This window comes from Akebia trifoliata, chromosome 6 (genome assembly GCF_017979445.1).
Source record: "Akebia trifoliata isolate Shusen 1 chromosome 6, ASM1797944v1, whole genome shotgun sequence".
Taxonomy (NCBI): domain Eukaryota; kingdom Viridiplantae; phylum Streptophyta; class Magnoliopsida; order Ranunculales; family Lardizabalaceae; genus Akebia; species Akebia trifoliata.
The window spans coordinates 10,547,659-10,572,568 of record NC_141380.1 but is presented as its reverse complement, the minus strand read 5'-3'; the positions used below and the strand labels follow the sequence as shown (position 1 = coordinate 10,572,568).

The 24,910-nt window shown below is 34.1% G+C and overlaps 1 protein-coding gene and 2 long non-coding RNA genes across 3 annotated transcripts; 2 read left to right on the top strand and 1 right to left on the bottom strand.

Moving 5' to 3' along the window:
• The first annotated feature begins 1,354 nt into the window (after positions 1–1,354).
• LOC147400184 (uncharacterized) lies at positions 1,355–3,881 on the top strand. Its single transcript, XR_015179222.1, has 4 exons — positions 1,355–2,094; positions 2,310–2,524; positions 2,614–2,834; positions 3,082–3,881. It is a non-coding gene; the product is annotated as an uncharacterized LOC147400184 (long non-coding RNA).
• Positions 3,882–5,063: 1,182 nt separating this feature from the next.
• On the bottom strand, positions 5,064–13,430 carry LOC147400183 (putative WRKY transcription factor 20). Its single transcript, XM_086446592.1, has 3 exons — positions 13,402–13,430; positions 6,775–7,104; positions 5,064–5,958 (listed from the first exon to the last, which is right to left on the bottom strand). The coding sequence occupies exons 1-3, from the start codon at positions 13,428–13,430 to the stop codon at positions 5,523–5,525; spliced, it is 795 nt and encodes a 264-aa protein (XP_086302718.1). The 3' UTR covers positions 5,064–5,522.
• A 1,422-nt stretch (positions 13,431–14,852) lies between these two features.
• LOC147400182 (uncharacterized) lies at positions 14,853–19,500 on the top strand. The gene is made up of 3 exons (XR_015179539.1): positions 14,853–15,141; positions 16,284–16,520; positions 19,230–19,500. It is a non-coding gene; the product is annotated as an uncharacterized LOC147400182 (long non-coding RNA).
• The last annotated feature ends 5,410 nt before the right edge of the window (positions 19,501–24,910 follow it).

Below are 24,910 nucleotides of genomic sequence, written 5' to 3'. Positions count from 1 at the left end.
GGATTTAGAAGTTTCTGATTGAGCTGATTTTTTGTGAGGATGATCTTTTCATCATAGTGACCATCCTTGCAAAAAATCAGCTCAATCCAAAACCTCTAACCCTTATTTTGAAAAACGAAAGTTTTCTTACATGTTTTCTCACATGGCCCTTGAACCTGACCCATATATATATATATAGGGTCGCGTTCCTAAGACTCATATCGCGACTCACGAAGACAGCCGTTCGATATTCACTTGATAGACGGTCCAGATCGCGATTTGATTTTAAAACGATGAAGTTTCTAAATTTAGAACTACCTCCCCGTTAACAAAATAAAAAAATAAAAAAATAAAAACGAAATTTCAGATCTGATTTCTCCATCCATCTTGGTCTTCTTCTTCACTCTCTTCCTCTCTCTTCCTCTTCGACGGATCGAACGGCATCTTCGTCTTCGTTTCTTCACTCTCTTCCTCTTCGACAGATCGAACGACATCTTCGTCTTCTTCTTCACTCTCTTCCTCTTCGACAGAGAGTTCTCCATCTTCGTCTTCTTCTTCCACTTCTTCGTTTCTAACCTCGTTTCAGCACAAATCGATCTCCATCTTTGTCTTCTTCTTCCTCTTCAAACTCACATCACCGTCTTGGATGATGGGTACCGCTGGCGCAAATATGGGCAGAAAGTGGTGAAAAGGAGCCCTAATCCTAGGTATGTGATTACATAGTCTACAAGACATACAGTTACAGAGAAAATTATCTTATTTATTTTGGGTTTGTTTCCCACCTTTAGTTTCTATACCCACCCAATCGATTTTATGAAATTTCAAGGTGCACATTTGGCTTTTTTCTTCCACTATACAGACTATGGACGATCATTAGTGCTCTGATTGTGACTGATTTCACACCGAGTCATTTAAATAAAATAAAATAGATTATTATTATCCATTAAGGCTTCCATGAGATCCAAACCTTAATCAGTCATTGGTCAAAAACTTTAAGAAGTAAGCACACTGTGTTAGATTTGTCTATGTCAAATGCTTGAGTTGGTCTGTGACGAGATTTGTTGCTATCCTTCCCAAAAATTTGGGGTTGACTCTTTGTTTTTCTATAATTTTGTTTTTAACAAAAATAAATGGGAATTATTTTTATTACAAGAAACCACACAGATTACTCGAATATGCACAAGTGGAATGTCTGTGGATCAAGACTATGATGTTCTCAATTAATAGAATTTTTGAAAAAAGAAGATTGTGAAATCAAATATGCCACCATTTGCACTCCACAAACTTCACTCAAAAATCCTCTTTGCACTTAGTGTATGATTGCACTCAGAAAAGAAAAAAAAAAACAAATGAGATAGCTGGGCCAAAAGCACAGATTGGTCAAGAGGAAGAGAAAGAGAAAGGCAGAGTTGGTCTTCAAGTGTACTGGAAATTTATTACTATGGCATATAAAAAAGCTCTCATGCCATTGATATTGTTATCACAGATTCTCTTTCAGATTCTTCAGATTGCGAGCAATTATTGGATGGTTGATGAGAAAATATCTATTTTCCTCCAACTGCAGCTTTTAATTCCTGTGGTTGATGAGAAACTACTGCATGTTCTCATGTAGGTAATTATGGTTAGTTCACATCCCTCTACCGTACTACAAATACAGCACTGCTTAGTATTTTGATGTTAAGTTGTTTTGGTTTGAATTTCTTTTATAATGGTACAAGAGTAACTGGTTGCTACTCATCCACAAGGACAAGTTACATTAACTCATATCCTGATTCCTGAGCATTCTCACATTGACTTATGTACTGAATTTTTTTTGGGTTTGTGACATATAACTAAATATGATGTCATCCTTCTCTTTGATTTGGTGATGATTTTCTTGGCTGAAATTATTTGGAGAGGAATCTGAAACAGATAGTGAAGAGTCGGATGTTAGTGGATCTGATGGGGATGACACATCTTGGATCTCATGGTTCTGTAATCTTCGAGGGAATGAATTCTTCTGTGAAGTTGATGATGATTACATCCAAGACGATTTCAATCTTTGCAACTTAAGTGGTCAAGTCCCTTACTATGATTATGCACTTGATTTGATTTTGGATGTTGAGTCCTCTCATGGTATGCATTGTTCTTTCTTTTGGTTCAAATGCTTTCTTATGGCTAGATTATTGTTATTTAATACATGATACTAATTGGAGTGACTGTAGAATTATGTATGCTTTGGCTGTTGATCGCATTAGCTCTAATGTTCCGCTACATTGTGAAGCACTATGAGCGATTGACCCACTGAAAGAACATTAATCTATTTTTTTTCTTTCTCTTTTGTTTTATAGGCATTGCGAGATTAGCGGTGACATATGGACTTAATTTGAACATGTTACAAGCCAGAGTCATATGGAATCTTTGCAATGTTGAGAACAGAATTATATCTGTGGAGAGAATACTTCAGTACACAGGTATCCCAAGTGAACCTCCTCTTGTTATAGAAGCAAATAGGCCAGACAGTCGTTGGCCATCAAATGGAGAAGTTGATATTTGTGATCTGCAGGTACTATGTGTTCTATGTCAAACATAAGCAATGCTCACTTGTACACATGACTCCTAGTCATATCGAATCTCTATGCCACATGTATGTAGGTCCGTTATGCCCCACACATGCCACTTGTCTTACGGGGTCTCACGTGCAAGACGGGTATTGTTGGGAGAACGGGTAGTGGTAAATCAACTCTAATTCAGACACTCTTTCGCATTGTCGAACCCGCCGCTGGTCAGATTCTGATAGATGGTATCAACATCTCCCCGATTTAGGAAGCAACCTCGACCCACTCAAAGAGTACACTAATGAACAGATGTGGGAGGTGGGTTTTCATTTATACGAATACTAAAAACTGTGTTGAACTTTAACTTGCACAAAGGTTTCACCAATAGGATACTCTTCTACATAGATGCTATTACATGAGGGTTCAGTTCGGTCAAAATAATATGATGATTGCTCACGGCCAATTTGCACCCATTATGCACATCCATCATATCTGCTTCATCAATGATGCTATTTACATCTTACATTAGCTTAAGTTGCTGAAACAAATCACTCTGTTGTTTTAGGCTCTGGATAGGTGCCAACTTGGAGACGAAATTAGGAAGGAGGCGAAGCTTGATTCTACAGGTTTTTTCCTTCTGATGTTTGCTAATATCTAATTTGCAGAAGCTGAAGCACGATTTCAGATCTCTACAGAAGGTGTTACTGATGTAAAGGACTGATCCATGAGAATCTAACACTAACACTGCTCCATTCTTCCAACGGTTCCTCGAGACACTTGGCTATTATACTGCTATGTTCGAGTCGATTGATCTGGCACTCCCGAGGGATCACAAGGAGCGGATCAATGTTGAGCAGCACTGCCTGGCCCGAGACGTCGTCAATATCATAGCGTGCGAGGGGGCCAAGAGAATTGAACTACACGAGCTTCATGGGAAGTGGAGGTCTAGGTTGACAATGGCTGGGTTTACTCCTTATCCATTGAGCTCAGTGGTCAATGGCACCATCAAGACTCTGTTGGAGAACTACTGCAACAAATATAGCCTTGAAGAAAGAGATGGAGCGCTCTATCTTGGCTGGATGAACAGGGAGTTGGTTGCATGTAGTGCATGGAGATGAAGATCAGAAGCTGATTAATGCTTGTTTTTCGGGGTCGAGGGACATTGAACAAGTAAAAAAAAAATTGTAATCTAATTATAGCTTTCGTTACTAATTATAACCATGGGCAGCAATTGGTTGCTGAGATTGTGTATATTTGTGTAGCTCTTTTCCTAAAGGGGCCATATCTTAAAAGCTTCAAACTTCGAAAATTTGGTGTAAAACCTCGAAATCTTGAAATGAAGCAGAATGGTTCTCTGGTTTATAATTCCTAGTCATATTTTATTTCTTGGATGAACAATATTCATTAACAAGGGTACAACAACAGACTGGGAAACATGTTTAGATAGAATGTTTTAAAACTTAGTAGATAAAATAGCAGAGAAAGCAAAATAAGGAGGTGCGAATGAGGTTTTTTTCCTGTGTGTAGCAACTTCGAGGCAGTGAGATAATAACCTACTAAGAATTGAACTATGAATTAGCAAAGGAGCTCCTCTTTGCTATGCTGGTCATAAATTTCACACATTTTGAAGCAGGATTCTATGTAGAGGAACTACTTATGTGATGTTCTTCTTTCATCATTTTTCTTGATAGTAATTAAGTGAATAAGCAATTATAGTTCTCCTTCATGTTTTTAAATAATTAATTTCATTTCAACATCAGATGGCTAAGAAGATACGTGCTCAATATGATGTGTGGTTTATGATGCATCATCAGGTTTTTAATTAAGGAGAATCTTGAAGTGCTTTGGTTTTAAAAGCATGTAACAGATAAAATTCTTTCAAGGGGAATATTTGCTTAACCATTACAATCAATGTGTGGGTCCATTGCACTATCTAAGAAGGAAATTACAATGAAAAATGGTTATAGTTAGTGGGATTGATTTTGCTTATATTCTAATTATTTCAAGATTCTATTATGCTTGGAGGAACCTGGTTGTAATAATGCCTACATTCAGTTTAAGTGGAGTCCATTTTCTGATGATGAACTTTGTCATTTTTATCATTAAGAATAGCAGGAGTCAAAGAACTAAAGAGAAAATAGAACCTGATAGGTTTAAGCACTAGGGCTTGTTTGAATTGGCCTAAAAAATAATGTTTAAAAAAAAAAAAAAAAACTACCAATTAGAAAGAAAAAAAAAATCTGCTTTAGCACCTATTTTTTTGGTACATTATGACAATCCATCTCAACTCTCTATGTCCAATAGGGTGACTTATCCATATCTTGAAACTGGAATCTGAATGGTTTGGAACTTCTTTCCAATTTTGTTTTTCAACTGATGTGTTATAGTGAATGCAGCATGAAATACTACCTAGATCTTTAAATAAGAATGACAGCTTAAAGCCTCAAAAGACTTAATATGCCCCTCGTATCAATTTTAAGCAGAGACCTTTGAGTAATACAACTTCAAAGACTGGCAGGCATGCATCCAGCTACAAAGCATCCAACGGTGTGTGCTCGCGTGTGAGACAGTTAAACATCCTTAAGTTTAGGTGGTGTCTGCAATTTGGGGGAGCAACAATCATGAAGAATAGCTAGGAAAGGACAAATATAACATTCGTTGTATCAACTTTATCCAAAGTAAAATGGGGAGGTACAGAATTGTATTTGTTTATCCTTGATCGTATTGATTTCAGAAATATTTTGTACAAAAATCTTCTACTTACAGATGTAAATGCACAATAATATACAGCTTTTAGACAAGGAAGAAAGCGCAAAACAGTGCTCATAAATAGGAAACCACGATGCATACACTTTCAACAAGAAAATTTTGCCTATCTTGATGAACGTATTTTATTTTATTTTTTCCAGTACCCATTGGAATAGCTTATAGACCTGTATTAATCATCCCATATCCCGCCGATTAGGTTTAGGGGAATGATTTAAAGATGAGAGTCTAGTCTGGAAGCTAAAGATTCCGTCCCCCATTTTCCTTGGATCCACGCAGATCTACACTGTTATTTAAACCGCCACAATATGTTGAAACTGGGGTTGCTTGAATCACCTTACTGCAGCCATGGCTGGCAATGTGGGATTGGCCTCGGGCAGGTTCCACATTTGGTGCTTGCTGCTTCTCATTGGATCTATTTTCAGGACTTGAACTGATACCAACCCCAAGACTAAGGCTAATTGGGTTGTTTTCTTCTGATCTAGTCCTCGACAAAACGTTTGTAACTGTGACATAAATTGTACGTCCTGCTGTGTCATGGCTACTAGTATTTACAGCAGGCACATCATGATTATGTTTTCCCTCGTATGTGGTTATAACTTTTTTCAGATCATGTGACGCCCTTTCCACATGTTTCCTAACTGGGCATCCGACATTTGTGCATTTATAGTAACTCCTACACAATAAGAGATCATGTTAAGAATCATCATAAACCTAGAAAAACAGAATAAAAGGAGCAATCCTACCCAAAATACGGTGGATGTATCTCTTAGGGTAAACTTACAATGTTGCAAGGGGAACGAGTGCAGCCTCTCTTTCTTTCTTTTTGCCTTTTTTTTTTTTTTTTTTTTTTTTTTTTTTTTTTCTTTTCTGAGTGCAATCATACACTAAGTGCAAAGAGGATTTTTGAGTGAAGTTTGTGGAGTGCAAATGGTGGCATATTTGATTTCACAATCTTCTTTTTTCAAAAATTCTATTAATTGAGAACATCATAGTCTTTATCCACAGACATTCCACTTGTGCATATAGGAGTAATCTGTGTGGTTTCTTGTAATAAAAATAATTCCCATTTATTTTTGTTAAAAACAAAATTATAGAAAAACAAAGAGTCGACCCCAAATTTTTGGGAAGGATAGAAACAAATCTCGTCACAGACCAACTCAAGCATTTGACATAGACAAATCTAACACAGTGTGCTTACTTCTTAAAGTTTTTGACCAATGACTGATTAAGGTTTGGATCTCATGGAAGCCTTAATGGATAATAATAATCTATTTCATTTTATTTAAATGACTCGGTGTGAAATCAGTCACAATCAGAGCACTAATGATCGTCCATAGTCTGTATAGTGGAAGAAAAAAGCCAAATGTGCACCTTGAAATTTCATAAAATCGATTGGGTGGGTATAAAACTAAAGGTGGGAAACAAACCCAAAATAAATAAGATAATTTTCTTTGCAACTGTATGTCTTGTAGACTATGTAATCACATACCTAGGATTAGGGTTCCTTTTCACCACTTTCTGCCCATATTTGCGCCAGCGGTACCCATCATCCAAGACGGTGATGTGAGTTTGAAGAGGAAGAAGAAGACAAAGATGGAGATCGATTTGTGCTGAAACGAGGTTAGAAACGAAGAAGTGGAAGAAGAAGACGAAGATGGAGAACTCTCTGTCGAAGAGGAAGAGAGTGAAGAAGAAGACGAAGATGTCGTTCGATCTGTCGAAGAGGAAGAGAGTGAAGAAACGAAGACGAAGATGCCGTTCGATCTGTCGAAGAGGAAGAGAGTGAAGAAGAAGACCAAGATGGATGGAGAAATCAGATCTGAAATTTCGTTTTTATTTTGTTAACGGGGAGGTAGTTCTAAATTTAGAAACTTCATCGTTTTAAAATCAAATCGCGATCTGGACCGTCTATCAAGTGAATAACGAACGGCTGTCTTCGTGAGTCGCGATATGAGTCTTAGGAACGCGACCCATATATATATATATATATACTATATACTATATAATTTGATTTCAGACTTGTAATCTATTTCTATACCAAACATAAAGAAAAGAAGAATAAAGAGAGACAGAGAGATAGGCATACCTGAGAGTTGTTATGGAAGACCCTTCTGGATGTCCTTTGCCTGGTATTATTCTAGCAATAGCTTACCCATTATTGTTTAGGACGGTTATGATGGATGCAAACAATTAGCTCACCTATTTTATTATTTTGGACGGTTGTAATGGACGAAAGAAAATCTCAAATAATAAATACACTACGTCACAAGCAATTAGAAATGACTAAATAAAGTGGAAAAAATGACAGACTAAAGCCGTTGTTTATATACGACGGGTTTTATCAGTTGTTTAGCCCTTAATGACGTCTATAATTATCGATTATAAACAACTAATTTAATCCGTCATTAAATAACTAAGCGAGCCATTATTGTCGCACCCACTTTTACTAATGCTACAGCGATTGGAGTGGCGTTAATAAAAATTTAATCTTCAAGTATTTATGTAGATCGATTAAAATTCAATGTTAATTAAAATTTGATTCGAATGTTCTTCTCTAAGAAACCCTAGAATCTCAAATCTCAGACTCAATTCGATTTGCTCTCTCATGATTCTAAGGTTTTTTATTTTCGATCTCCGCTCACAAGTTCCTCTTTTGTGATTTTGAGTTTCAGACTTACAATCTTCTCTCTCTCTCTAGAAATCAAGCGAGGTTCGACACCATCTTCTTCAGCACAAACTGTCCAAGTAGTTCTCTCTCTCTCTCTCTCTCTCTCTCTCTCTCTCTCTCCACGTTGTTGTATTTGTAATCCTAGGAAGAGGAAGAGATAATGTTCTTCCTCTTATTAGATCGGTTGCTAGAGACTACAAGTTGAAGATCTATTTCATCTTATTAGATCAGTTTTCAATTAGAATTTTTTCAAATCAATCTTATCTAATAAGATTTGTTTCAAGTCAAGACGAATGACATTGAGAACAATTTTAGGTTCAAGTTGAGACGATTGGCTTCATCTTTCTCTTAAGATCTGATCTAATAAGATATGTTTCATGTTAAGACGAATAATTTCATCTCTCTCTTTCTTGGTGAAAATCAGGTGTTTAGACTTGATGATGAAAATAATGCCATCGGATTCGAATTGAATTATCAGAAGTCCGAATGCGAATTTAAATGTTGAATATAGGTATCTAATTGGATTCAAATACGGAGATTGGTGATTTTCATATTTGAATTTGTACAATTCATTTTACTTATAAAAAAAAATGTTTTGACCTTCCTTCAAGTTTGCTTTGTGTGATAATAAGTTACTTCTATTTATTTAGAGAAAAAAAAACTCCAAAAGTTATAAAGACCAATACGCAAGTTCTAGCATGTTTGGTGAACTAATGCTTATACTATAGTTTTTATTCATTATTTTTTTACTGAAGTATTAGTTCATAGTGCAATGAAACTTATCTCTCTTTTGCTATTTTAAGTTCATAGTGAATGTATGTCTCAGTTGGTTACATTTTTTATTTTTGTGGTTGTGATTTATGTTCTTCTTAGCCTCTAATTATAATGTGAATAAAACTCAAACAAGTACCAAATTGTTGGCTGTTCGAAGGTGTATTGAACCCCAACCTCAAAGTCAATTCGAAAGTTATTCTATGTTTCTCGTTAACACTGTTGATTGGTTCTAAAAATAGATCGGCAAGGTTAGTGCTTTTACGACTTTCAACTCGAAACAAAAGTTTGTTTAGATAAATTGCAAACCATTTCTTCTACTGCATAAAAAGTACTTCTAAAGAAGATGTGACAAAAAGAATGGATTTAAATATTTTAATTTTGAACTATAAATGATTCAAGGAATTACATCAGTAACTTGGTTTTGGATTGAAACTTGGGACAATAAGTCCAATGGACAATGAGGTTTGGGTTGGGTTTAGATTTTTTTTCTCCAGTCTCCACCTTAAGTTAGACTCATGTTGGGATCTTATATATTATCCAAATATAGATATTAACATTTTGATGGGATGTATTGTACTTTGCAATCTATGTAACAATGATGCTTCTTATAAAATTCAATGGAAAGAGAAGTTTGATGGTAAAACTTCTTTACAACCTAACAACGTTATGAAACTTTTAATTTTTTTTTCATGTCAATTGTTGACATAGTTACAGTTAGCTCTGATAACCTGTCTTTTTATTAGTCTACTTTTTTTTATATTAAGTTACTGGATAGCTCTATGGTGTATGATAGGTTTCTTTGGTGATGTATGACTGTGAAAACTATCTTGAGATCAAGAACATATTAATACGGACAACTCAAAGTATGAAATAAAGCTCAATCAATCACAAATTAATTTAAGGTCTAATCACAATGAGATAGTAATAAACATTTAAGTAGTGAACAAAGGTCTTATGAAAGTTAGGACTTCCACTAGCCTAAGGTTCCCAGCCAATGGCAATCAGATTTCTTAGTGGAGGGTTTATTTTCAAAATTGTTAAATGAAAATCAGTTTTAGAAATACATATTAATTATCTTGGGTTGTTAATGGGTTGAGTTTTGGTCGGTCTGATATGTCATGATATATTATAACTTGTTATAACTTGAAAGCATTAAGTTTAATATTATATTACTGTTGTCAATCACTAAATTTCTTTCATTTTAGCAAGGTGAGTAGAAAAATTCAAGATTTTGATATTTCAAAAAACACAATGAACACGTCGTTATTGAATATTTAGAAGATGTCTTCGAAGCTATGGGTGTCAATGGATGGTCGAAATCCGAATCCGAATTCGAACTCGAATTCGAAAAATAAGATATTATCTGAAATTTTTGGATATCGGATTCGAATTCGGATGTTATTTTAACATTCGAATTAGTTTCAGATACGAATTCGGATGTTACGAAATCCGATTCGATAATATTCGTTCTGATTATAAAGACATGTGTTACGTATTCATGTTGCACAACAAAACTTATTTATATATACATATTTATTCTCGTGTATTCAAGTTTCACAACGAAACTAAAGTTCAAATGTTATCTTCTCAACCCATAACACAGAACCAACAAAAAACGCAGAACCAACTAATGGGTTTCGGTTGTGCAAGCTCCCACCGGCGAATATCAAGATAAGTATTTCCTCCCTCTCTCTCTCTCTCTCAAAATAAAACTAAAACCCTTTTGTTTTATTGTGCGAGCTCCATAACAGCATAACCACCATCTTCTTCGGCCGGCGAGCATCAGGTAGATGAATCGGCGTCGGAATCTCTTTCTCTTTCTCTCTCTCAAAAGCTCAACAACATCGTCAGGTTAGGGTTTTTTTTTTCGGATAAATTTTGGATATTTTGAATAGTAAATAATTTTGGATAATTTTCGAATAATAAATTTCGGATTCGAATCGGATAATACCGGATATCTGATAATTTATTCGGATACGAATTCGAATATTTGTTAGTGGTATCTGATCGGATTCAAATTCGAATTTGGATATCATTGAAAAAATTTGGATTCGAATTCGAATATAGTACTATTCGATCGGATATGTATCCGTTGACAGGCCTATTCGAAGCCCATACCCTCAAGTAAGACATGGATGACTGCGCCAAGGCTTTCTATTGAATACTTGGAAAGAATCAATTCATTTTTTGATTTCATAAAGGTTAATACACATAAATTAGGGGATGATGATTGGTATTGTTATCCTTGTGTGAAGTGTCGTGATCTGGTCGAAGGGAAGAAAACGATAAACGATATTCGTATTCATTTAATATGTGATGGTATCGATGCATCTTACACTACATAGATCCATCATGAAAAAACTCATCCTAGAAGTTGTGTAAACATTGGGGATGATACACCTGTTAGTAATCATATTGAAGATGTAGTCCCAAAAATGGTTGATATGGTAAATGATGCATTTGGATGTGTTTGTGACAAGGATAATGCTCAAGTTTATATGGGATCTAGTACATCTACATATATGGATGAAATTAATGATGTAGATGACGTTCATGTTGAGAATAATTCTTTTGAGAATATTCAGTATGAGAAGTTGATGGAAGATGTGATATAGTCCTTATATCCATCGTGTCGAATTGATGATACAAAATTATCGGTGACAGTTGAATTGCTGAGTATAAAGACTAGACATTAATGGTCTAATAGAAATTTCACAGAATTGTTGCAACTAATCAAAAGAATTCTACCAAAGGAGAATATTTTGCGTGATAGAACCTTCACTGTTAAGAAGATGATCAAGTCTTTGCATATAAAATATGAGATTATTCATGCATGTCGTAACGATTGCATACTATATTAAAGAAAAAATGAAAATAAAGACAATTATCCTACGTGTAGTGAAAGTAGATAGAAATCGATGAACTCATTAAAGTCAAGAAGTTCACGTCTACCTTGGAAAAAATTGAGATATTTTTCATTAACGCCAAGGTGGCAAAAAATGTACCATGGATTGCAAAAAACATGACATGACATGCAAATCCTAACTTAGTATCGAACGTATTAATTATGAATCACCCAAAAGATTCTTCTTGTTGGAAACAAGTAAATCGTAAATAGAGTAACTTTGGTAATGAGGCACGTAATGTTCGGTTGGGACTTGCAACTAATGGATTCAATCATTTTGAAAATAATAATAACTCTTATAGTTGTTGGCATGTTATAATTGTTCCATACAATCTTCATCCATCTTTATACATGCGAATGGAGTTTACTATCCTAACATTATTGATTCCGAAAAAGAAATGTACATGATACGATATTGATGTTTACTTGCAACCATTGATCGTAGAGTTGAAAGAATTTTGGTCCACAAGAGCTATAACATATGACCCTTACACTAAGAGTAGGTTCACCATGAAAGTAATTTTGTTGTGGACCATACACAATTTTTCAGCATATAGTCATTTGTCAAGTTGTAAGATCGTTAGAAAGTATGATTGCCCTGTATGTAGTGAAAATAGAATAAATATGACTAAAACATGAGAAAAGTTTGCTTATATGAGACATAAAAGATTTTTATCAGATTCGAGACATCCATTCAAGAGTCAAAAATCACAATTTAATGGGCATGAAGAACATGATAAACATCTTCTACGTTTGAATGGTTTTGAAGTATTAAATAAAATGGAAACCATTCAGACTAACTTCGAAAAGGCAAAAGACAATAAAAATAAAAGGTTCACGAATCAGAATGAACCTAGTACATGGTCAAAAAGATCGATCCTTTTTTAATTGACGTATTGGAATATGCGTTAGGATTATCTTTCTAAACATTAATGTAATGCGGTATATATTAATTCACTCATGCTAACATATGTTTTGTCAATCTATAGGATCTACCTATTCGTCACAATTTGAATGTAATGCATGTGAAAAAATGTGGCAAAAAATCTCTTAACAACAATTATGAATACAAAGAATAAGACGAAGGATGGTTTTCAAGCTTGTCAAAAACTAAAGGCTATGAAAATAACGAAAAAGTTGTGACCTGTAGAGATGAATGGCAAGTTGACTTATCCAAAAACTCCTTTCATATTGTTTCAATCAAAAAAAATTAATTTGTACAACTTTGTATCATTTGAATGTTTCTATTGGATATAGTTTAAATTAAAAACATAATGTGAGTTTAGAAGACAACGAATTCAAGAACCTAAAGTCACATGATTATCACATCCTTATGCAACAATTGTTACCAGTGTTATTGATGCATGCATTCAAGGGTCATAAGTCATTGCGGGCTATTATTCAACAATTATCAATATTTTTCAATGTCTTATATTCGAAGATTATTAATCGTGTGAAACTTTCGAAGATGAAAGACCAAATTGTGGAAACACTATGTGTGTTTGAAAAGTACTTTCCTCATTTTTTTTTGTTTCCATGACACACCTTGTTGTACACTTGACGGAGGAGGCGTAAGTTTGTGGACCCGTTAAATATCAATGGATGTATCCTTTTGAGAGGTAAATAAAATCTTAAATTAATGAGTTTATTTTTATAATTAAATTTTACGTCAAAATCTAATATATGATTCATGTATTAGGAAGATGAAAACATATAAGCGATATGTAGTGAATCAAACATATTCAAAAATATGTATTATAGAATGTTACCTTATGGATGAATCAATGATGTATGCCATGAATTACATATTCAATGGAGAAAGAGGAAGCCATATGAATGTGACTATCCTATTGATAAAAAAAGGAAGATTTTTCTTCTTGAAAATGTACAGTACCAACAAGCGCTCAAATGGGTACTGCATCAATCAATTGAAAATGTTAAGTGGGAAAAGTAAGAAATAATTTGATTTTTCTATATACTTATTTTGTTGTGATGATATATAGTTCATAATGCATTAATGTTGTATTTATATGTAGAAATTACATTACCTACTTTCAAAGTCACGTATCTAGTTGTCAAACTCAAAGATGTAATTCAATAATAGAAAAGTTAATAGATTACATACCTTGACTTAAACAACAATTATAGAATGAGGAGAACTATACCTTGAAAAGGCTGGTTGATGGTCCAAAATTTGAAGTCATATCATATAGTGCATACAAAGTAAATGATTATGTATTTTGTATAACGGATTCAAAAATGAACAAAACAATGGGATCTCTATGAAGACTGTGACTAGCTTCAGGTCAAGTACCAGGGATAATAATGTTTTTAAGAAAAAAATTACTTACTATAGAATTGTCAAATAAATCTTAGAGTTGGATTATCATGACTTTAGAATACTGATATTTTATTGTGATTGGGTTCATGTAGAAGACACAAACAGATATATAAATGAAACTTGATTTATGTTAATTTCAGGAGGTTACAGATAACTACAAGGGAAGTTGATGAGTCATTTATTCTTACTTCTCAAGAAACTCAAGTATTTTATTGCAAAGATTGTAGTAGGCTTACAGAAGATTGGCATATTTTTTGAAAGTTCCATAGAAATTGAATCGAGATGTTGATTCTTACGAAGATCCTTTAGTATTTGAGGCAAGAATGAATGAAAATTCATTAACATCAGCACTAGAAGAAGATATCATAGATTATAATAACATGGATGGAGATGAATGAAAATATTTGTAAAATGCATTTAATTTATTTATTTTTACTGTCATTGCCATTATTTAAATTACTTGACTTGAAAATACTATTTGTGATTTCATTATCAGCATCAGCATCTACGTCTACAGTTGAGAATATGTATAAATGGTGAATAAATTATATTCATTTGTTCAATATTTGTTATCAAGTTTTTGTTAATTCTTTTCATTTTTCATAGGTAATCTTATCCAAGTTCAGTTCAATCTAAATAGGCAGCCCATCGGCTTTAACTCATCTCAATTATACACTACCATTGGGCAGGTAGCAAAGACACATGTGCCACCTATATATGATAGGTGGACTAATGTGCCTACTAGGCTCAGGGAGCAAATTTGGGAGTCTATTAGTGTGAGTGCATGTGCATTAAATGATTTATTTTTACTTGTAAATTGTAACTATGACTTATTACAAATATAATACAACTTGTTTAATTTTCTTTGTAGAGCACCTATAAAGTTCAAAAGTGGCATAAGGATTGGATAATCAAAAAAGCAAACGTGTGTTGGAAAGAATAGAAAAGTAACCTCCGTCAAAATATATATGATAAATATCCAACGGATACGAAAAGAAAAAAATATGTACCCCATTACATAAGAAAAGAAGATTAACAGAGGTTTGTCGACTTCAACTTGATACCTGAGAGCCAAACTTAGAGGGCGACTGGGAAACGTGTTAGACAAGAAAATAAAAACACTCATACCTCTGGTAGAAAGAGATAAGTCCGGCTTGCCAATGAATTGGTAAGTTCAATATCATGTTAGGAATGAAATATATATATCATGTTCATTTATATTTAATTGTTTCATTTATAGAGTAAAGAAAATCCTCATAAGAAGATTACCAAGATAGATATATACATTGCTAGTCATGCCAAGAGTCAACAAACGGTGCGAACAATTTATTTATTTATTCTCATGATTTCTAAATAGTAGATATTTTGATAGAATCAAACATTTTTATTTATGTTTGTCTCTTCAATGTGAGGTTACTCTTTTTTAATCCTAGATCATTGATTGAATAGGTGTAAGCATAATACCATATATTGACTTATTGAGTATTTTTTTTTTATGTCGTCACTTAGTACATAGAAAGAAAAATGAGTTGTAAATATAAGACAAATGCCTTGATTGATCAAATTAAAGTCCGAGTTGTACCCAATGACAAACCTATGAAGTTTGCAATAATGAGATGTTTATTCATTTTACTAAGCTGAATTATATTAAGCTCAAATAAGCAAATTTATTATAGCTAATTGGCCATTGCAACAGTTAGGACTTGAGTTCTGTTTTACCACCCTTGTGACACTAGTCTTGTAGTTCAACTCGTTTGAAAAAGTGAAAGATAAAAAAGATAATGGAATCATGATGATGGAGAATAATTGAATGATCATACACTTGGATAGACACTGGTCTATCCAAATTTTTTGTTGTTATTTTGAAGGTTAGTAAGCTTAGCTTCTATGTTACGTGCAATTCTTTCATTCTTTTTTTCTTGAACACAAAAGATGCAATGAAGAATAGTATTGCCTTGTCAAGTAAACTATAATCTTGAGTAAAGCATCTCAAATTTGTATTTCTTGCTAAGACTCTCATTCTTTTTGTTTAGTTTAAAGGGGACTTGTTTTGTTCATTTTTTTAATAGTTGTTATTCTTAATATTTCTTAATTATTATTTATTTTGCAGGAGGCCATCAATAGAATGATTGCTAGTTACCCTTCTAATAAACATAATGATTTAGATCATGACCTTGTGACTGTGATATGTGTATCATTTTGATTAGGATATTTTGTAATTATGATATGATGTCGTGTATTAGGTATTGATATTAGTAAGTATGATATAAGTTTGTTAGCAGGAATTGATATTATACATTTTTTGTACAGGTTTGTGGTCCTGATGATCGAGGTTGTGTCTGAGGAATGGGTTTAGGTGTTTCTAAGACTGTTGTGTGTGCTTCAATTCCTTACAAGCAAGCCTTAACGTATGAGACGACAATTCTTCATAATAGAGTGGATAAGTTGGCGGAAGAGATGGAAACAGTGAATGAGACTTTATAATAATCTACTTTTTCTACTAGTACACAAATGCGGTCTTCCACCAATCTCGACAGTTCTTCATAGGTAGAACACTGGCATTTTAGCATTGAATCATGAATTTTTGTGTTTTGATAGAAATACTATAGTTTTTACATCAAAATTAGATAATAGAAAATGACTCCTTCAAAATCTACTCTAAGCTAGAATTTGTTAATGGGGAACTACAAATTGACTTGATTAAGATTCTTTGACATCTCACAATTTAAGCAATCTATTTTTCTGCCTTAATTATCCAATTACTCCTCTTCTCTCCAACATAGACAGGAAAATGGCCTATATGTTGCTAATCGAGATAGGTAACTTTTTAAATTTTAGGATAGATGGTTTCTTGAATATTGGGATTAGTGGTAGGAATGACTTTTTGTACACTGTCAGATGAGAAAACACTAATGGATAAGCAAAATTTTAGCTTGCAAAATTGTACATTGAATTAGCCACTTTCTAATATTCCAATAAATTATCTTGCTAACATTTAGCTTGCAAAACCCATGGTTTTCGTTCGAACGCAACTTATGCTTGAATTAGTGACATGTTAGGAAATGGAAGGATGTGATAGGTTCTAATATATCATAGAGCTGAGATTCATCTAGTTTATCAAAAAACATTCAGCTTTGAGTAGTGTTAGCAGCAAATGGCACTTCATGCATCATTTATGTCTAAAAGACACATAATTTTGTAACATTTCGGATTTATAATTATTGTGTACTGGTGTTTGTTATTTAGTTTATAACCTTAAATACAAGACCAAATTAATCGATTTTTATATTTAAGATAGGAAATCCAAGTGGATGAGTGTCGGTTATTGGGTTCTGCTTTCTGTATAAGCCATATGAGAAGCTGATTGGTGTTCATCAGATAAATAGAGTATACTTTATTCTCACCATTTTCGGGTAGAACAAATGATTTTAACTTAACGGAGTTGTTTTTATTTATGGGTGAGTTTGACTAGGATAATGGGAGTGTCAAGGCCTATTATGAATGTGGGGTATGGAAAAGAGAGTTGAAAATTCTAACATCATTCCATAAGAAAGTGCACGTTAAAATTGGGAAGGGGAGTAGGGTGTGGTTTTGGGAGGATCATTGGTATGGGAACTTGTTTTTAATGAGGAAATATCCAAAACTTTGTATTGTCTCACAAGGAAGGTTAGTCCATTTTTCCATTCATTATTAGTTTGGAAAGGGAACCATCACGCAATTTTAGGTTTAGAAGAGGCTTACTGACTTGGGAGGTGAAGGATGTTGCCAAATTGATAAATTGCACCGCTTTAGTGTTGTTGCGGCTAGATGTTGTGGATTGTAAGGTGTGAGAAGTCGTAATGGGATGTTATTAGTGAGGTGCTTTTATTTGTCGATGGTATAAGCAAGTTATAATGTTTTATTCCCAGCATCATCGGTTTGGGGCCCTAAGGTTTCATCCATGTTAACATTTTTCATCACACTGCAAAACAACTTGAGGTTGTGGGCTCAAGTCTAGCTTACCCATCAAAAACACGTTACCATTTTTGTATGATTGGCGATTTTGGGTAAGATTCTTACCTCGGATCAGATCATCTGAAGAGGATTCTCTTTGGCTAACATTTATCTTTATGAAAAGCATGGAGTTGTGGGCTCAAGTCATGCTTACCCATCAAAAACATGTTACCATTTTTTGTATGATTGGCGATTTTGGGTAAGATTCTTACCTCGAATCAGATCATCTGGAAAGGATTCTCTGTGGCTAACTTTTATCTTTATGAAAAGCGTGGGGAGCTAGCTAATCGTATCCTCTTTCATTGCTTTTGTGCACTTATTTTTTACTCAATTCTTGTCCTTGTTTAGTACTATTAGGTGCCTTCTAACACCTACATGCGCTTTATTCTGGTCTTGGATTCAGTTGGACTCTGCCTTCTTAGTTCCTAAGAGGATTTTCTACTACCTAGCCCTGTTTGCAATTTGTTGGGGCCTTTGGAAGAAGAGGAGTAGCCATTGATTTGAAGGGAAGGAGTTGTTCCCATAAGATATTTTCATTTCAATCTTGAGTTTGTTGTAAAATATGTAAGGACTGTTGAGCTGTGTTCTGCCATTAGAGTTGTTGAAAAACCATATGAATTCTCACCTCGGGCATTACAAGCGAATCTCAATAATGGGTTGAAGAAATTCCAATCTTCCCTACATGAATGCAATTTTAATCCAGTCAGCCCCAAAGGAAATCCTTCGATGCTCTCTACTAGCTTCATAGAGCATTTGGAAAGTAGTGAATTAGAAAACAACTAAAGTCACTTTGCCACAGCTGCTAAGCTGACACAGTATGGAGGCCTCTCTTTGAAAGATTTGTTTTTGTTTTTTATAGTTTATATAATTAAATATAGGATGATCACATTATAAAAAAAGTGCAAGCAAACTTTATTGTTTTATTTTTCCCATATTTATAACATTGATTATCTTTTGTGATTTCTCATTTTGTGTTATTGCTTCAATATCCTTATCTTAGCATTCCATATTAATTTACTGATATTACATTTGTGCTCTGTAGATATTAGAGCCATCTAGTTTCACCAGCCCCTTTAGTAGAGGTTTATATTATTTTATCTAAGACAACTCTTAAATTATTCTTACTCTATGTGTTGTGAGTGTGGATGTCCAGATGGCTTATGTGAAATTGTTGTGGGATTTGTAATGATATATTTGTATTCATGATTTAATAAATGAGTGAGCTTCTATTGTTGCAATGATATTGTCTACATGATTTTATAGGTAAGGCCCGATTCTCCACATCATGAGTCACATTCTGATCCACCAAGCATACAGACAGGTCTTTGTAAGGTGAATCGTTTACAACGACCACATGATTGTGTTGTCGAAGGAAGAGTGATAGGTGCATCTAATGCAGATTCAGATAGTTACGATATCCTTATAGATGAGGTCCTTAATGGGAATGTGATTCTACAGAGTAGAGAAGGAACATTCGCTGATTTGACATACGGTGATATTATTGATTGGCCTAAATTTAGAATAAAGTTTTACTGAAGAGAGGTACTTTTCTTGCTTTATATGATAGATACTAAACATAAAAAAAAAATTATAATAAAATAACTGAATGTTTGACAATGGTAGATATGAAAACTCTTTTACTTTGTAGTTTAAAATATTCATCTTTCTTGCATAATTACTTGGATTGCTTTAAGTTGTCGGTGTCACTACCATATATCTGACAATGATTTTTAATTTTTCAACCACAGATTTCGATAATATATCGTAAAAAGTAGGAATGCATATTATCATTAAGAATCGCTACGTCATTCTTCCAAGGACCGAGAAAGATAGATGTTGGTTTTGATTTCTACAAGTCAAGTGAAGTGAAGTTGGGATGTGGTGCTTCAAACAGTTTCATTTGAATTTTTGAGTTGTTGACACAAAGGATAATTAATTCTAAGTTTTATTGTTTTAGTAATGAACCTAGACTTCAGTTGAAACAATTTGGATTAAAATTGACACCATGAAAACAGAGCATGTTGGACTTTGATTGCACATGTAAAATTTGAAGGAAAATGGTTTCCATGTGAAAAATGTAAATTTTTTTATATAGTGTATTTACTTATTGTGTTAGATTTCAATTTTCTATCCAATGAAAATTTTCATTTCCCTCTGTAAAATCCCGAATTTTCAATTCGTATCTCGAGGAAAAAAATAAATAGTGGAATTTTAAGAAAATCTTGAAAGTGGGACTTAGGGGTAAAACTTTAGGATGTTTCTGATCATTTTTAATGGAATCTGACCTCACCATAGGATTCAAAACGATCGAAAAACATACTTTAGCCTGTAAGCACGCTTAAATGCGAGTCCGAATATAAAAGTTACAAAATCCTCGATTATCGGGTCGAACCAGGCTAAAATAGTGACTTGTTAGTAGAGAAAGAATTGTTAAGATTCGATCATACCATTGGGTTCATAACGAAAAATTATTGAACATGAACTTTTATATGTCATTTTTGGAGATCAGGAAGTCAAATTATCGTCAAAAATGAAAACGACGTCAAGTTCAAAGGTCACATCAGGTTAAAAGTGTAAACTTTTGATAGAGACATAATTTGTATAAATTGACTATATCATTAGATCCGGAACGAAAAATTAGGCGAAATAGAGTATTCATTTATCAGTTTTGGAGTCCGGATGATCAAATTATCGTCGATCAAAATAATTGATAAAATGTCGATTTTGTCCCAAATTTTATATAAATAAAATTTAAATTTTTTTTCTTATTACTTCGTCTCCTCCAACCGTTCAACAGCCGACGTTAAAAAAAATTGTTTTTTTCTTAAAACTTCAACCTCAGATCTCTCGCAAACGGTTCATCGTTGACGACCGAAGTAGAAGGGAGAAATGTCCGCAGCTACATTCTCTACAAAACCCATCCAACCTTTTTCCATTTCACTTTATTTTTCATCCAATATCGTCAAAAATCAGTCGTATTTATATATGGGAATTTCGAAATTTTAACCTCGGATTTCGTCCGTTTCGGGGTCAAATCGTCTTCCGACGCAGAAGGGAAAAACATCCGCAGCCTCATTCTTTAGATAACCCAACCAAATTCCTTCCATTTTCTCATCTTTTTCAACCCGTATCGTCAAAAATCAGTCGTACGTATATACGTGGATTTCGAAAATTTCGACCTCGAATTTCATCGGTTTTGGGGTCAAACTGTCCTCCATCGCAGAAGGGAGAAAGGACGACGGCGTCGAGATCTTCAAAATCACCAGGCCAGATTCAAAAATCAGCCACTTCAAAGTTCGATTTGTCTCAATTTTCGTACCGATTGCCTCGATTTCCGCGCACGTGCTTCGATCCTTTTGCCTAGACATTGTAAGGAACTCTCAATTTCTATTAGTAATCATAGATTGTGAAAATTGCACTTAAGATTTTATCGAAAAAATTTGGATGTATTTCTAAAATATAGAATTCTTTTGTTATTTCAAAAATTCATGCCAGAAATTGCATGTTTGATATGTTTAATTATATTTTTAATAAATTATACGTGGGTAGGGTATTTTAACGGGTTATTTCCATAAATTGGGTCTTGTGCACTGCTCGGACCCCGTTTTGATATGAAATTTGTATATTTTTTTTAATATTATTGATAAAAATAAATTCTATAGTTGGAAAATGTGATTTAAAATTCAATGAACTCATATTGAGTTGATGAATATCAGAAAATGGATATTTTATTGAAGAGATTGAAAACTGTAAAAATCGAAAAAAGGGAAAAAGGGTATAAAACAGTAAAATGTCAGAATCACACCCGAGGGGTGATGTCTGTATTTTACATTGTTGTGTTGTGTGCTGGTTGGTGAACAGATATCCAGGGATAATATTGTTGGTTGCATGTTTATTTAAATTTCTATTAGCGCGAGGCGCTGTTTCCGTTTTGTTATTATTTTAGGCCGGGTTGCCACACTTGCATGGTAGGAAACTGGATATCTATTCTCAATCTTGTATTGTTAATTTCTCTTTTATTTTCAAATGAAAATAATATATATATATATATATATATGTAATTATTTTGTAAGTTGTTAAAGAGTTTGTGAATGCCTGAAGGGATAGTGCGTCATATCATCCGGAGTGGTGTACTATCCTGGGATGTACGGTAGGGACCACCAAGCTCATACGTGGTATGGGACGCGTATGAGAGTGGAGTCACAACTGGAATCTGGGTTTATTCCTCTCTATCTTTACCAATGAACTTGTAATGTAAAGGTGGTCATATACGAATGATTTGTTTATTTGGGAATCACATGCACGCCTGATAGGCATAGACGAAGATGATTAGTCAGTGATCACTAACAATCTATAGTAGTCGAACGTTCTGACACATCGAAAAGAGACCCATTGCTTACGGTCACATCAAATGGCCAACCTGAGCCGGATAAATGGTTAACCAAATGTGGTAAGTGCAGCGACCGGCCACAAAATCAGGAACTAAGATCCAGAGAAGAATTGTAACATCATGTCGTGAATCCCAACTCTCTAATTCCAATACTCCACCATAGTGTATATTATGTATCTATTGCCTTACTTTGATATATAAAATGAAATGCATGTTTATTGTTTCCATTTAATCAATTAGATTTGTATAAAAAGATAATGTTATAGTGAGTACTGCTGATCGATGTAATGTGAGTTTTAAAATGTTTAGTTGTTCATCCCTGGCTATATGTACCAGTTAATCGTAGTTTTTTTTGTAAAATTTTGTATATTTTAAAATGATTTAGTATGCTTATTCGTTCATGTTAGAAGAGGTTATTGGTAGAAATTGTGTTATTCCTTACTGGGTAACCATTGTTACTCACCCTTTCTTTCTCCATTTTTTTAGTTTCAGATCCGAAGCTTGGCGAGGCAGGTATAGAGCACGAGTGAGAATCATCTGGTGGGTCAGATAGACAGTCAGAGTTCGTCACTTGGTGAGTATTGGGGTTATTACCCCTAGTGGTGTCGATTTGTTCAAAAAGTATTATAGATTTTGTTATGAGCGATAGGACTTATGTTAGAGTGAGAAATTTTCGTATAATCCTGTATTATAATTTTTTCTTCCACACTCTGATCTTTCGTACGTTATTAGACGTATATAGGCTTCCGCTAGTATTATATTTTGTTTGTTATATGCAGGATTGTATATCGTTTATCAGGTGCTGGTTGAACGCCTTCGAATGCTAACATAAACAGAGGAGACCATGCCAAAATTTCGATGTGCCACCTAGTACCTCGAGATCTGACATGAGGATTTGTGTTAGTGTTCGGCGGGGCGCCACACCCTCTCTGGTAAAAAAATATTAAAAATGACATACAATTGCAGTCGTTAAAAATGTCGAAAAAAAATACAAGTAATGACTGTTGTTTATATCCGTAAATTAATTTAAATTTGACCAAAAAAAAATGACGGCTTTGGGGCATCATTTTATTATGACAGAGAACACCCATCGTTTATATTTGTTAATTAAATTTAAATTTGACACAAAAAATGATGGCTTTGGACCATCATTTTATTGCAACAGAAAATGAACTTCGTTTTTCAACACACTTTGTTGATAGGTGGCAATGTCGTTCACTAAAAACTACATCGTTTTTACAACTTCCTTTGCAACGGCAGTGGCCGTCGTTGTGGCACCTCGCCAAACACTAACACAAAACCCCATGTCAAAACTTGAGGTATTAGGTGGCACCTCAGAGTACGGAAGGATAACAAAACACGAAATTATACAAACATCCTCACTCTAACAGAAGTCCTAATACTCAAAATAAAATTCATAATAGTCCTGGACAAATTGATACCACTATGAGCTATAACCCCAATACTCACCAAGTGATGAACTCTGACTGTCAATCTGACCCACCAGATGATTCTCACTCGTACTTTATACCTGCCTCGCCAAGCTTTGGATTTGAAACAAAAAATATAGAGAAGGAAAGGGTGAGTAACAATGGTTACCAGTAGGGAAATAAACAATTTCTGTCAATAACCTCTCCTAACATGAACAAATAAACATACTGAATCATTTTAAAATATACAAAATTTTACAGAAGAAACTACGATTAACTGGTACATATAGTCAAAGATGTGCAACTAAACATTTTAAAACTGATTTTACATCAACCAACAGTACTTACTATAGCATTTTCCTTTTGTATAAATCTAATTGACCAAATAGAAACATTAAACTTGCATTTCATTTTATATATTAAAATAAGTCAATATATACATAATACACGTGGTGGAGTAGTGGAATTAGAGAGTTGAGATTCACAACTGGATCGCTCCCAGTCGGGACATGATGTTACAATTCTTTACTGGCTTTTAGTTCCTGATTTTGTGGCCGGTTGCTGGATTTACCACGTTTGATTGACCATTTATCTGGCTCAGGCTGACCATTTGATGTGACCATAAGCAATTGGTCTCTTTTCGATGTGTCAGAACATTCGACTACTATAGATTGTTAGTGATTACTGACTAATCATCTTCGTCTATGCCTATCACGCATACATGTGATTCCCAAATATACAAATCATTCGTATACGAACACCTTTACAGTACAAGTTCACTGGTAAAGATAGAGAGGAATAAACCCGGATTCCAGTTGTGACTCCACTCTCATACGTGTCCCATACCACGTATGAGCTTGGTGGTCCCTACCGTACATCTCAGGATAGTACATCACTCCGAATGATATGACGCACTATCCCTTCAGGCATTCACAAACTCTTTAACAGTTCACAAAATAGGTACATATATATTATTTTCATTTGAAAATAAAAGAGAAATTAACAATACAAGATTGAGAATGGATATTCAGTTTCCTACCATGCAAGTGTGACCACCCGGCCTAAAATAAATAATATAACGGAAAAGTAAACAGCGCATCGCGCTAACAGAAATTTAAATAAAC

What these genes read in the sequence shown, in the direction of transcription:
- LOC147400183 (XM_086446592.1), bottom strand. Translation starts at nt 13,430, where the DNA reads ATGGCATACATCATTGATTCATCCATAAG. An exon ending in ATCATTGATTCATCCATAAG is followed by an intron (nt 7,105 to 13,401) that starts GTAACATTCTAT and finishes ACGAAATTTCAG; the next exon opens with ATCTGATTTCTCCATCCATC. An exon ending in AAAAGGAACCCTAATCCTAG is followed by an intron (nt 5,959 to 6,774) that starts GTATGTGATTAC and finishes CTTATTGTGTAG; the next exon opens with GAGTTACTATAAATGCACAA.